The 15,009-nt window shown below is 42.4% G+C and overlaps 1 protein-coding gene across 1 annotated transcript; it reads right to left on the bottom strand.

The window, feature by feature from the left end:
• Nucleotides 1-6,300: 6,300 nt before the first annotated feature.
• On the bottom strand, nucleotides 6,301-8,983 carry adra2db (adrenergic, alpha-2D-, receptor b). The gene has a single exon (XM_070963510.1). It carries the CDS (start codon nucleotides 8,605-8,607, stop codon nucleotides 7,336-7,338), a length of 1,272 nt encoding a protein of 423 aa, XP_070819611.1. The 5' UTR covers nucleotides 8,608-8,983; the 3' UTR covers nucleotides 6,301-7,335.
• Nucleotides 8,984-15,009: the final 6,026 nt, after the last annotated feature.

Genomic DNA, 15,009 nt, shown 5'->3' with positions numbered 1-15,009 from the left:
AATATCTCACATTAAGACTAAACACTAGAGACAGATTAGGTAGTCTATTATTGCTTGACATGGTCCCAACATATTTAACACTATGTACTGAAGTGATAAGCTTGGTGTCACAGTGTCAACACTGTCGCCTCAAAGCTAGCAGGTCCCGGTTCAAATCCCGCTGTGGGCGCCGGGGGCGTGTCCTCCACCATGCCTTTGGTGCCTGCTGCTCGAGGAAAAAAGGGCCTTTCTGTGTGGAGTTTGAATGTTCTCCCTGTGTTCACTTGAGGTATCCCCCATAAAAATACCCCCATTAAAAACATGCAAGAAGATCACCACCTGACCAATGGTGACGACAACTGAACTGGTCCCCGGGCGCCGGTCGACTGGCAGCCCACCACTCCTGGTCTGCCGTGGAGGAAGGTCTGACCATGGATGGGTCAAAAGTGGAATTTCACAAAATGCATGGCGTGTGCAGTTTCCTCCTAACTCTGCATGTTGTGTGTAATAATTGTGACGAATAAAGGAAATCTTAATCTTAATCTTAATAATCTTGAGAGTCTGATTTTGCAGTGTTTGTAAAAACCACTTTCAAAGATGAATCTACTCTCTGCATGGTGAGCAGGTTGAAAGCTTTGTTGCGTCTCATATCCAGCTTACTGCAGGTCCTGTTCAGTGTGAACACTTGAACCAAATCCAGGATCCATGATGAGAACAGCTCCCAAGTCTGCATGATTAACACACCTCCTGGTGTGAAGCGTTACAGTCTCGGCCTGTGCCCCACCAATGGGTGCATTCAGTTCTTTGGACGCCCAAGGCAAAGACAAGCATGTGGACCCTTTAATTACACCCTCAGCAATTACGCCCACCCTTTCTTCTCATTGAAACTGGGGCAGAGCAGAGCATCCATTGAAGGGTCGCTGCTGGTTGTGAAAGAAGAATAGAGCTGCTCTGAGAAGAAACACACACACTGTGTCTTTATATTGGTAAAGCTGCCCTCATTATCATTATTTCTAATATTCATTCTCCCTTGGCTGCTAACATTGTTTGGCAGGCAGCACACTTGTAATTATTGTTGCTGCAGGTGCCAGCACTGGAGCTGGCACAACAAGCAGTTGATTATTTGACATAAAAAGTTTTCAGAAAAGCTTTTATGTCAGTCTCTTTGCCAAGTAGGTGGCTTTGCTTTTGTGAATTTACTATTTTGGAATTTGAAGAAAAGCAGCAACATTTTGTGAGTAGTTAAGGCCAATAATCTTTTAAAGGCCCGACTGAGGGTGAGCGTGACTCTACTCTAGAATGAATTATTTCAACAACACCAACAGGTCGTCTGTTCTTTCAAAGGTGATCGTACATACGCCTACATCATTTCGTAAGGTTGTATTTTCTGTGCCCCTTTTGTCCAGCAGTGACCTACCTTTGCATGATGGTCCATTTCCTGTTTTTGGATATCAGAGATTCTGTAATATCACAGGTCATAGGTGTCCTTTTAATGGTCTGGTCACTAACACATGTCAGAGTGCAGGAGGTGCACAGATGTATGTGTGTTTTTGACAGATGATCATAGGAAGAGAGATGCGCTGTGGTCCAGCTGGTATCATCCCAGTAATCAGCCTCATAATACAGGATCAGTATATAACAGTACATAAAAATCCCCAGGAAAATTAATCAGCTTCACAGATGTTTTGTTTGGATTGAAATCTTGGTTGTGAATGCCCACAAGAAACAAAAGAAGATTTAATCTTGCGCAGGCTGCTGAGGAAGCATGTTCACTTGATGAAACAGACTGTGTGGATGAACACAATGTCCCCCGCGTGGATGTAAGGACAGTGTTCAGGAATAACAGAAGACACCTTACATATGTGCATCTGGACTCTGCCATCTGCTTTCAGCCGTCTTTGAGCCATCTGTCGAAGTAAACTTGAGCATGAGAAGCTGCAAAACTTCCTTGACTGCTCCGCTCTGTATGTAGTGGATGAATGGTGAACACTTGAGGTGGAAAGATATTGGAAGGAAACATGAATATATTTTTAACAAATATACAGTACTCAGTGAGGAATGAAGATAATTGATGGATAAATAGAAAGAGGCACACGTTTTATTCACATCTTTCTTTGAATAACTACAACTATTGTCTCTAGGACTATTTCTGTACCTAATGCAGGAAAACCAACCACAAGGCAGGCAACAGAACAAGAGAGGAGATTAATCCATACATTAAGTATCCACTGCCTTTAGGGAGCCAAAGTCTTTCAACACACTACAGTCGTAAACACACCCCACAGTTGTTTCTGCAGACACAAAAACAGACGAGGGGAAAGGGTGCTTTTGTATTAAAGTGTTATAGCCATCAAATATAATGTAAAATTTCAACGAGAAAAACAGATCTTGGATTTGGACTCGTTAGTCATTCGTTAATGCATTTTAAAGGATGAGGCTGGTAATATTAGAAATTTTGATATATCTTGGCTTATGAATTTCCTAAATCAGTGGGACACTGTAGTTTTTAGCCTTTGTTATGGGCTACTTTCAGCTGGGGAGTAATACACAATTGTTGCTTGCGAGTGATTATGTCAGAGCGGATATGTGGGGTTGACTCAACATAAACTACAGTGTTCAGGTTCATCACAATAAAACCAAGTCACCCAGTGATTCACTGATGGCAAAAGAGGACACAGAGGAATAAGCTAAATCAGGCTTTGGCTCATCTGGCAACCGTCCCGTTTTTCCAGGGATTCTCACGTATAATACCCTTCTTTCCCACTGTCCTCCCATTTAAATATTGTCCTGTAAATGTCCTGTATTTTTAACCTTTCTAAAAAACAAAACAAAACAAAAAAAATTGATGGGAGGCATAACCGCCTATTTCACGTGTTCGCTAAATTCTCCACCATTACGACAGGTGGCAGTATGTAGAACATTAACTGTAACATCTATGGGAGTGAAATGAACATAAAAATTAAGGAGTAAACGCCAAAAGGGCGAAATGGTTGTGCAATGAATTAACTAAGCAATGTTGGTCAAAGTTACACTTTTTGTAAAATATGTCACGTGGATTTTATTGTATCACACTGAGGAAAAATGACAAGTCTGCCTACAGCAACACAGCGAAGCAGCACAGAAACATGCTCCACCCAGTGACTACATTTATACTCTGTCTCCTGTCTATTTCCTCAATCACTGTCTCCTACCTAACATCTCAGTTACCTGTAGCCTCTCTCAAAATCACATTTGAAGCACAATGTGTCAGTGATGTGTACGTGTCCTTCTAGTAATACATAAATACACTTTTACACTTTCAACCATGTATCTGATTCTGACCACCTAACTGTAGTCACTTCATGTAGGAACTCTAATCTAATCCTTGTGGCTCCGATCATTTAAAGTGAGAGTGGTGATTTCAGGATCCACGTGTGTCTAAATGTACAGGGTATGTGGGCAGTGTTAAGGATGGTGGCGCCAGAAAATTTCCCTTATTTTCAATTCCCAGTGTTGATAAGTATGCCCTGAGTACACAGTACATACTGTAATGTACTAGTACATTATTTGATAGTACATAATATGTACTATCAAAGAATATCAAATAATATTGTTTAAAATGGATCTTGAAATTTCTAATGTCATGGTGATTCTGTTAGTGAGTAGAATCAGTTCTTGACCTGTGGAGAGGCGCAGTGGACAAACATCTGCATATGTTTGCACCTGGAGACGCAGGTCAGGTTGAAGTTAGCTCTGCAGTGTTTGACACTTCAAGTCATACACTGGTTGTTTGTGTTTAACGGGGCAATATATTAGAGTGGCCTGGAGACAGTGAGCTCAATCCCACCCTCGCTTCGATGTGACACCGGCTGATTTACACTAATGACAAACTGGCTCTTCTTTCCTCTTACACATGGCTGCCAGGGATTGACGGGAGTTTTGGCCTTGCTCGCCTCCAACCCTTATTTTGTTAGAGACAATTGAAAAAAACGATTACCTGCAGATACCACATTGTATCTGACAAACAAGGTAATGTAGCACAGCACAACACGCAACTGCTCTCTTCATCCTCCTCACTCTCTCCTTTTTCTCCGGCCATCTTGAAACATCTATAACCACAACCCCCAGCAACAACTGTGAATGCAAATAGCCCACATTGCTTGCTGACTGTAAGCAACCCTGGCAGCTGGTTCTGACCCTCTGCTCTTCCTCCCTCCTTTAAAAGTGGCAGGAATGAAGCTTTCCCCTCAGCATCTCACACCAGGAAATGTTTTGACTCTGTCCAGTTGATCTGTTGCTCTCATTAAGCCTTTAGAAGAGGAGTTGGGAGGTTGAGGGATGCCGCAGCTCTGCTTCTCTTCCTGAAACTAGTCTCCAACTTTGTTTACAGTCTGGGATGAATGAACGGCTCTGTGGATGGAAGTGCAGGCTGGAGAGGCCAGCAAATCAACACTGAATTTGTCTTGACTAAAAATCCAATTAGCAGAGCATTTATCTCATGAATGGCGAAAGGTTGTGAGGGATCCGTGCTCAGTCTTGTGTGAACATTGTTTATCGAGTGAAAATGAAGATAACACAACACGCCATGCTCTCTCTCTATTTGGATTCTGAAACAAAAGATGTAACAGAGCTGAAGTGTGTGAGGAGACATGCCATGAGAAATTACGCTGCAATGGAGCAGTTGATTAGAAAGATAATTAAATTGGGAAGTGAGATTAAACAAGGGAGTCGCATGTCTTGTCAGATAGTAATCAGTAAACTATGGGGGAGAAAATTACATGTGAGTGTTCATGTAACTATTTCCTCCTCGGATAATGCAGCGGGCATTAAGAGCGGTGGCCATGCTCTCCAGAGAAATTAAGTTACATATAACATGTTCGCGACAGCATCCCATTAACTTACACGTCTCAATTAACATCAATTTCATCCTGGTAATTCTTCAAGATGAAGATGAAAGCTAATTTTACCGCTTCTTGCAAGTGTGAGTTGGCTCAGACGTTTCATCTGTTTCAAGAGTCTGTGAATCCCTTTGAGATACAGCTTCCTTCCTCACCCCGGCCCCACTCCTCCCCGACTGCCTGATTCTGTTCATGAATAAAACGGTGCCGCACGTCGAGAGAAGAGGAAGCATCCACCTTTACTCTTGTTTCCCTTGATGATGTTTTAACAACACCCTCATGATTATGGGCACACTTCACCAAAAACCACTTCATTAAGCTTTAAAAAATATATATAAGCATGACACCACTCAAACTGGGTGATTATCTTTGGGAAGGCGCCAGCGAGCCGTAGGAGTGCTTTGAAGACATTCCTAAGAGGATATAAATAGTGTATTTACTCCCAGCACCCCCGTGCAGACAATAGGCTGATATGGAGCCGGTCAGCCTTCTTCTCACTAACCTGAGTTTTCCCAGTGAAAGCAAAGGCCTTCCCAAGCAGGCTTCATCATATATGCAACATTTAACATACACTTTTTTATCCCAGATGCATCATAAACTTACCACAGTTGGAGGCTTTATGGAAAACACTGCTGTGCTGTGCTATATATATATATATATATATATATATATATATATATATATATATATATATATATATATATATATATATATATATATATATATATATATATATATATATATATATATATCCATCCATCCATTATCTATACCGCCTATCCCTTTCGGGGTTGCGGGGGGCTGGAGCCTATCCCAGTTACAATGGGCGAGAGGCGGGGTACACCCTGAACCGGTCGCCAGCCGATTGCAGGGCCACATGTAATGACAAACAAACATTCACACTCACACTCACACCTACGGACAATTTAGAGTCATCAATTAACCTAATGAGCATGTTTTTGGTCTGTGGGAGGAAGCCGGTATATATATATATATATATATATATATATATATATATATATATATATATATATATATATATATATATATATATATATATATATATATATATATATATATATATATATATATATATACACACACATAAAAGTTGAAGAATTATTTGTATATATTCTAAAGAGTGAGGAAGTTAGATGATAGTTGAAGTCATAATACGTGGGACTTTTCCTGTGATGATACAGCTTTATAAAGCAGAGGATTGCAGCCTGAGGCTTCGCTCGTGGATATTAAGCTCTCTTATTGAACCAGGGAGATTTGATGCCGGATGAAAGTCCAGCTCCACCTGCAATAACTGTCTCCAGTGATGTTATATTTAAGATAGAGAGAGCAGGACTGTTTGTATCGTGCTTGTGTCACCTGTGAGCATCCTTCAGTGAGTCAAATCAAATATATCTGAAAAAAATTGATCATTTTTTATGTAGGAGAATAAATTTACAGCACAATGAAAGTCATATTTGCTGGACAATGTAACCCAGGTCTGATCTCTGTCCCATGACACTAAAACCAGGCTGTATGAGGAGAATTCTGATCTCACAAGGTTTAAATATTTACTTGCAAAACACGAAGGTGTTGGGAGGTATTGAAAAGAAATGCACAGATTTATCCAATAGATTCGCAGGCCTCAGCTTGGCCATTGTTCTGGTGTGAGGTGGTGTGATGGCGTGGCGGGGCTGTGAGATTAGACTCTTATGTAACTTTGGGGCTTCGTTGATAAGAAATGGCCACGGGCCTCGCCGAAGCTGCAGCAAGCAAAAATTAACCTGTGTGTCTGAATGACCTGTAATAATGCCAAACATTTCAAACATGCAATGTTTTCTACACTTGATAATAAACCTTGTTTAAATCATTGAATCTATAGGATTTAATTTCATTGTTTTTCCATGACATACACTCAGAGGCAATACTTGCCTGCCTGCTTATCCCAAGGCTCATATCTTATAGATGGTGGGATTAATCTTCTACTTATCTCAACACAAAACACCCACTGTGAACCAGCTGCCAGCGCTGGAATCCGGCTGCTTACATGACTTCAGTTTTCCTCTGTAGCTCTTTACTGCTTGCTGCAGCAGCATAAAAGATTGATCCAATACAGAGATTTCTTTTGCAAAGGTGCAGGTTTGCTGGACTTATTATACAGTGACCTATATATTACAACTTACATATCTCAAGGGGAATAAATATATCTTATTTAAAATATCTGACCACGTTTGATGCTTGCATCAAATTTTCAACACTGAAGCACTACAGATACTTGTCTTTTGTTTGCTAAACTTTACATTTTATTTATAGACTTTTAACACAACACTGGGTGTTTTTTTCATTATGATAGCAGTTACATTAAAATGATCTATGGGAGACATTTAACCAAGAAGGATGAATTCTACTAGTGTATTTCTTTCCAAGCACTGTTTGTTGTCCAAAAAAATAACATAAATTGTCCCAGGAACCCTTTCCGTGTTTATGTGCGTTTAGAAGTTCTGCATATGATTTTCTTGAAGGATTTCCTGAAATCCCTGTTGAAAATAGTGTATATTATAGGGTTCACAGAACTGTTGCAGTAGCCAATCCAAAAGAAAAGGTTGAAAAGTGCGCCAGGGATGTAGCAGCTGTCTCTGCAGATAGCGTGCAGGGTGTAAGTAAAGAAGAACGGGAACCAGCAAAGCACAAACACCCCCATCACTACCGCAAGCACGAAGGTGAAACGTTTCTCTCGCATCTGGGCCACTTTGGTTTTATTGGCCGCGGCCAGCTGTTGTCGCCCAGCTGGGTTCTTCTGCTCTGGATAGAGCTGTAACGCCCGGGCCGACGCCCAGGAGAGACGGCAATTCTGAGGAGGGCAGCAGTCTGACCCCTCCACCTTTCTCCGCTTGGTGAAGCGATGATTGCGGGGTTTAGTATCCGACGGACAGCAGCTCTCCTCCAAGTCGATGTCATCCAGCTCCCCCTGCCTCTGCTGGTGGCTGCCGGAGCTCTGGCTGCTGGGGCTCTCCATCTCGAACCGGTCCTTCCTGACGAAACAGGTCTCGGATTGAGATGGCTGCCTCTCCAGGCCGTTCTTGGCCACGAACACGGTGGAGGAGCGCTGCTTGGCTACCTTATAAATCTTACAGTAAACCAGAATCATGATGAGACCCGGAGCGAAGAAGGACACCAGGCAGGAGGAGAGGATGTACCAGGTCTCATCGTTCAGCAGGCACTCCCGTTCATCATGTTTGGTCATGAGAAGAGGAGGGAAGGAGATGACAGCAGATATTACCCACACCACAGCGATCATGGACTTGATGCGCTTAGGTGTCCGCTTAAGGTTGTAGCTGACCGCCTTTGTCACCGACCAGTAGCGGTCCAGGCTGATGGCGCACAGGTGCACGATGGATGAGGTGCAGAACAACACGTCCAGAGCCAGATAGAAAGCGCACCAAGTACTCCCAAAGTACCAGTAGCCCATGACCTCATTGGCGAGGGAGAAGGGGATGACCAGCGTGGCCACCAGGATGTCCGCTGAGGCCAGAGAGACCAGGAAAAGGTTCTGGGGCGCACGGAGAGCCCGGCTGGTCAGCACCGCCACAATCACTAACACGTTTCCGACAATGGTAACAGAAATGATGACAGTAACCACGAGGATGATGAGCGCAGTGGCTGCCTCCGTGTGTGGCAAGGCAAGCGGTGCGTCCGTGGTGTTCTCATCGCTCGAAACGTTTTCCGCCAACAGATTTAACTGGGTTAAATCCATTCTGCCACCAGTTGGTCCTCTCGTATCATGTTTGTTGTTTTGCACCCGTTCCCTTTCCAAAAGAGCGAGGACTGGGTGCGCTGAGCTGCCTTCCTCTAACTCATGGAGACACGTTGTGCGTAACGCTCCTGGTCAGCACAAGCAGAGCGTAGCCCACATAAGACAGTGCCTGCAGAAATGTATCTCCTCAAACAGCAAACCGTCATCACAGGTCCTCCTTATAGTCCAGACGGGCACGAGTTCTGAAAATGAGAAGAGCACATTTCACAATCCAGCGCTCCACAAAAAGAGTCCTCCCTCTGCTGTCACATCGCCGTGCGTAATGCTGCTTCTGCGTTTTGGAGAACAGCATCGTCTCGGAGACGCACGGGAGATGCACACTGCTGGTGGACTGAATGCCCATGCAGGAGGGAGATGACATCACTTCGAGGACCAACCCATCTCTAAACTTAAGGGGGGGGGGGGGGGGGGGGGGGGGGGGGACATTGTTTGGATAGTTGGACCTCAGATTTCTCTGAAAATTGAGAGTATTTGTTTTCAGGCGAGCCCTTTGCTTGTTTTGTTTGATTTTATACACCTCACTTTGTTGTTTTCTTTCTTTTAATATTTACTTTTCCCAGCATTACATGTCTCAGCATGCAAAGAGGGGAAAATAGCAGCAGTGTTGTGTTGCTGAACAAAATGTACCACTGCAGCTTTCCTTACACTAAGACTTTCAGAATATTTCCATTGTAATCTTTTCAGATGACACTGACATTACCACTACAGGGATGTTTAGGGTGACATGGCCATCAAGAGCCATTGATGGCTATGGAGGAAAAAGCACAGCAGGAGGTTCCTCTGAACTTTATCATCCCCGCAGGGCTGCCAATTATGTCTGTCACCCTGTTCAAAGTAAGACAGCTTTCATGAAACAGTGATGAAACTGATGAAATTTGTGAAATTTAGTGATATACATTTTTTATTGTACACCCCTCAGATTGAGGCCCTGACTTGTTTTTATGCACCCTCACTGTTTTCCATTATTCCTACAGTGTAATCTGGAATTGATCTGAGCAGGCACATAACCACTATACCTGTTGCTGATGGGTTGCATCTCTTTGCTCTGGAGGTCTTGTTATATAACACGTATGCAGCGGAGTTACGCAGCAAGTCATGCAGCCAGAGGATATTTACCAGCCAGGGGTGATGCAAAAAGATGCACACACACGGCCATTCAGGGGTCATGTGAAATAAATCTATGAAATATAATAGAGCTGCCGAACAGACTGTAGCTCTGCTCACCAGATGCACTTCACTAATTTAGGATTAAAAACAAAATCTATTTGCAAAGTAAATAGCATCTGCTGGAAGCCTGTCAGTGTGGGATTTGCAGTCCAGCTAAAGCTGCTCAATGGATGCCAACATTAACGTCAGTGTATGCGTGCATATCTGTGTTCACCCTTGAAAGTGAGGTGTCTGGAGGCTCAGCAAGAACATCCTTTGGTGGCTGCAGTGAGACGAAACACAGAAGTAGATTTGGAGGAGGATGTGGAGGAGGATTTCAGGGAGCCTATCTCGCTTCCCTCTCCGCTCCCTCCCTCTCTCACTATGATCTCACTCCCCTGGTTGAACATAAAAAACAGTGAAGATCATCTAAAGGGTGACTGTCACCATATATCAGTGGTCTGTAGACATCCCCTTAAGGGTCTACCTGCTGCATAAAAATGGGGAAAAAAACAGTGACCTCAGTAACCAGCATCCTCCAACAAAAACATGCTCTTGATACGAACAGAAAAACAGAGCGTTTTGTTGTGTCTGACTATTAAACCTGAGGGGATCCAAGAAATTACATACAATTATAATTATTACAAATGAGCTAGTCCTGTTATGCAATCCTTTGATGGAAGATGCAATTACACACATTTGCCCTGTTTTATTGCTTTAACATTAAATGGACCTTAACAAATGTTTGGCTTTGTTCCAATGCAGAGGAGAGAGCAGACAAAGCCAAAAGGTGATATAAATATATTTATATATACTGTAAGTGATATATGCTTTTGTACTGTATGACTGAAAATCATTTAACTTTTACCATGATAAAACAGAAATTACACAACAGTTCTGAATTTTTCTGCTTGCAGGTGTTGACAGAATCTAGTCAAAACAACCACAAAATCTTTTGTTCGTGTTGGTTCGTGCGCTGACTTTACTTTCTACAGAGAACTTTGCAGACAGTTGTACAAGAGAAACAAACAATACCGTTGTCCTCTCTAATACAAAATTTGATAGGTGCAGGATTTGCAGTTACATAACGCATTTTTCTAAATGTCTTTAGAAGCTGAAAGTCATCTTACAATCTTTTCAATGTGATTTCCATTATGAGGTAATGCACCTGCAGCAGGCACACACACCTGCACACCTTCGTACATTTCATATGCATCACAAACATGCACATGCATAATGTGTCACACGCAAAAGCAGGCATGTATTTGTACACACATTTGCTCTTTATTATACTGTCTGTCTTTTCATAAGCTGTTGAAATCATTTCGTCATTATCACAGAGAAACTCATTTGTGATTCAGGAAAGCTAAATATGAAAAATACTTACACACATGTTCCTTCCAGTCTTACGTACTTTCTGTTCCAAGTAAGACAACAATGCCCAGCATCCTGTCACTTTGGATCCAGCTTCCTGTTATGATGCAGTCGTCACACCTAATGAGGGCTAGATGTACGTGCCCGTCCTGAGGTCTCCTGCCTCTGTGTGCTGAAGGGTTTCCCACAAATTAAGAAATTAAACAAAACAAATGTCTCATCAACCAATTATTTGACCAATTAGAGATTGCAGTTGAGAGTAAAAAGCCATCATTGCACAAGCAAACCTCATCAGTTATTCAGCATGTTACATGGCATCTTAGTGACACACTGGAGACCTGTGTGACGCAGATGCCAGATTCATTTACTGTCACAATTTGAAAAAATTAGAGGCTCTAGGAAGCCACAGGAGCATCAGGAGCAGCTCAAATGTTTTACCGAGTCACACAAATGGCTTTAATCTTGTCAATTCGTCAATCATTAGATATGCACCCTGATTTGATAACTTGTCCCACTGCCAGCAGGTAATGTTTTTGTGATTGTTGCTGCCCCCAGAAATGACTCAGCAGTGTTTAGCTTAGCAGTGAGTATTAATACACTCATTGAACACCATTTCACTGCCAAATCAACACGCTTATTATAAGCTCCATAAGCACTTTTTCTCACTTGCTTTTTAAAGTGTGTCATATAGGCTCAGGCTCATAGGAGCTTAATAGGAGATGTTCTGATTATCCTTTATGAACAGAGGCCTTGCAAAAAAAAAAAAAAAGGTATGCTGACTTATGATGATGCAGATAACACTGTTTATTGGCCACACAAGACTGTGTAGATAAAAAGAAAAGATCCCTGAGAGGGCAACTGCACACAGAAGCGGCTGATGGCTGTGTTTCTCTCGCTGCCTCAATCCTCTTACCTTCCTGTTTTCTTCTAAGGAGGCTGTTTAGTCTGTGAGCAGAACCCACTGCTGCATTATGCAATGTTCCAGGAATAAATGGCCTGAGGTGGTGTGTGAAAAGCTCACCTCAGGTTGCAGGTGATTTCTTATAATAGACATTTTTTTTCAGGGAATTCAGCCTGCAGAAATCCAGCCTGCTTACTTAAATACTGTATACGCATAATTGTTTGCGTGCATGTGTGTCATCGGCTCTTGTTGATGTGTAAACTTGTAGGAGAAAACGTACAAGGGAGTGGGAGAGGACTCAGTGTGTGTGTGTGTGTGTGTGTGTGTGTGTGTGTGTGTGTGTGTGTGTGTGTGTCAGCCACACTCTGATTCACATGTTCTTTTTTCAGAGATCACACATCTTTCCGCATCTCCCACCTTCTTCTAGTGTTGCTATTGCTGTCAGTAGACTTGGCAGATCTGTATAAATACATCACTGCTGACCTTTGTTGTGTCCCAAACAAAAAAGATTTCCCTCTGATTTCTTCCACAGCTTTGGACAAAACCGCTCTGGAATTTAAAAGCGTGACTGAATTAATGAAGCCTTGAAGGTCACACGTGTTAGCCCCTTCCCTGACAGTTTCACCTTGAATGTTAAAAGATTTCAGCTGCAGTCTGGGATGACTTTTTATCAGGGAAGTTGTTAAGACTCAAAGGGCAACAAACATGTCACAGCCAGTTGTTAAAATTGGACATTTTTGAACAATGCTGGTTCTTTTTAACAACTTCAAATACTTCTGATCTCTGTAGATCATTACAGCCCTGAATTTGTTGAAACTACAACTGATCAAATAGCCTCATCCACTGCTCCCAGAATGATAATAAGATAAAGGGCTTCATCATTGATAAAGAGCTGAAATGACTGCGTGGCCATTCAGCAGAGGAAGGTGCTTCTGAAATTTGCTTCCAAGACCTCAGAGATTAAGCTTCCTGGAAAAACACTCCAGGGAATTAAATCCTAATTAGATGTGAATTTCAAGGGAAAGACACATTTGTAGCTGGATAAAAGTGGCTGATATTGAGGGTGTTTTGGTGTGATTTGGTTAACTGCCTTGTCAACCAGTGGCTGTGGCGTAGAATTAAGAGAGATGGTTGAGAAATAAGAGCCAACAAGTGTGGCCCTCAAGCCAACTAAGCCCTTTCTTGTCTAAATTAGTGGGATCAATTCACTCTGCTGTAAGGGCCATGGTCTTTCCTCAAGTGTCATCTGTGAAAATAAAGTCATTTACCTCAAAACTATTCTTGTTAACTCTTATCTTCGCAATTTGCCACTTTCCTTTGCTGTGTACGCCCCAGCTCTTGAAAGAGAACTGTTGGTATTCAGCATTCAAGGTTTTCCTCTGCATCCTGCCACCAGGCCAAGTGCTCATTAGAGCATTCATTTTGATTTTGACTTTGGCCTCATTCCCTGTTATTTTTGCCTCAGCCTGCAGAGTGCAATTGTGCCTTTTTATTATCACAGAAAACATCTCTGTTTATTAACCATGAGCATTTTTGTTGGCTCACAATGCTGCTCTCTCCCAGACACTGCACATTACTTATGGGAAAAAAAAATACCGGAGAAAGGAAAAGAGGAGCATTTCTGGTATTTTTTTTATTATTATTTTGATTGATTGGCTTTTTTCCTATTAGTTTAAACTCAGTTTCAATATATTACATACTTCCACCTGAACATAGACTGTGACTCACAAGCTTCAAACATCCATGAAATGAATGTGGTGAAACGACAACAGTCTTTGCTCTGAGTTTTTTGTACTCAGCGTTTGCTAAGTGCTTTATTAGAACAACTACAACAGAGCAAGATGAAGCTTCAGCCCTGAGAGAGGTAGCAGGATAAGGCATCTTTAAAATTGCACGTGACACACATCTGTGATTACTGAGGTGTTTACAAAGTAGCATATGCCAAAATATCTTTTCAGTCTTCTGACATAGCAGTAGTTGATAGCTACAGTATATAGCTGTCCGGTGAAGGATTTTGTTGTGACACTCATCAGCGTCTGGGGGTCACAGATTGCAGAGTGAGTCATTGGGCTCTGGTCCACCATCAGCCTCCACTGTCTACGAACCTGGTACGCTCTGCCAGTCAAATGAACCTCGTTAGGGTTTGCAGCAACAGGGGGGTAAAAAAAAACAAGTGACTGACACAGTCGTGAATTTGATGGGAACGTGAAGCACGATGTGTGGCAGGCATGGTCTAAACAGCTTAAGGGCATGACATGGATATGGACGGCAAAACAGAAATGTGAGGAGGTGGTTGTTGGATACTTTTCAGATGATGTCCTTGTGTTACCGATCCCTGTCTAACTTTGTCAGACCCGTTCCTCTTGCTGTCTCTGTCACATTCTTGTGGTGACAGCTGACACATGTTGCTTCTGTGAGCTGTTGTTCCACCTCTACCTTCCTCTACCTCCACCTCTCTCTCTCTCTCTCCTGTTGACACTTCACATTGCCGTGAGAGGCAACGCGCTGCCCTGACCATCTGGTGTTTAGTGTCTAGCGTTCATGTCCCCTTCTCCATAATCACGAGACCACAGGAATGCACTACCCACCAGCATCCGTGTCCAAAAACTGCTGAGACTCTGACAAAACAAGCCTGACCATTATCATCCCATGTGAACAAAATGGATTTTGTACTTTGATAAGAACCACAAGTTTCTGAGTCATGAGTACGTCCATCTACATGACTATATCTATTTTATGCTACTTGAAATGTATACCTCGCTACAATCCAGAGGGAAACATTAACAGATGTGGTTATTAATTACTTTTCATATTAAGCTTTTACACATGATTGGCCTCTATGATGCAATGCACTGTAAATAAACCAGTGGTTGCCTTGTGACCATAGACAGTATTATAAGCAGATGGAGCTTCAGGGACAG

The sequence above is a fragment of the Chaetodon trifascialis genome, chromosome 5 (assembly GCF_039877785.1).
Source record: "Chaetodon trifascialis isolate fChaTrf1 chromosome 5, fChaTrf1.hap1, whole genome shotgun sequence".
NCBI classification, from domain to species: domain Eukaryota; kingdom Metazoa; phylum Chordata; class Actinopteri; order Chaetodontiformes; family Chaetodontidae; genus Chaetodon; species Chaetodon trifascialis.
This window is presented reverse-complemented; position numbering and strand designations above follow the sequence as displayed.

What these genes read in the sequence shown, in the direction of transcription:
- adra2db (XM_070963510.1), bottom strand. Translation starts at nt 8,607, where the DNA reads ATGGATTTAACCCAGTTAAATCTGTTGGCGGAAAACGTTTCGAGCGAT.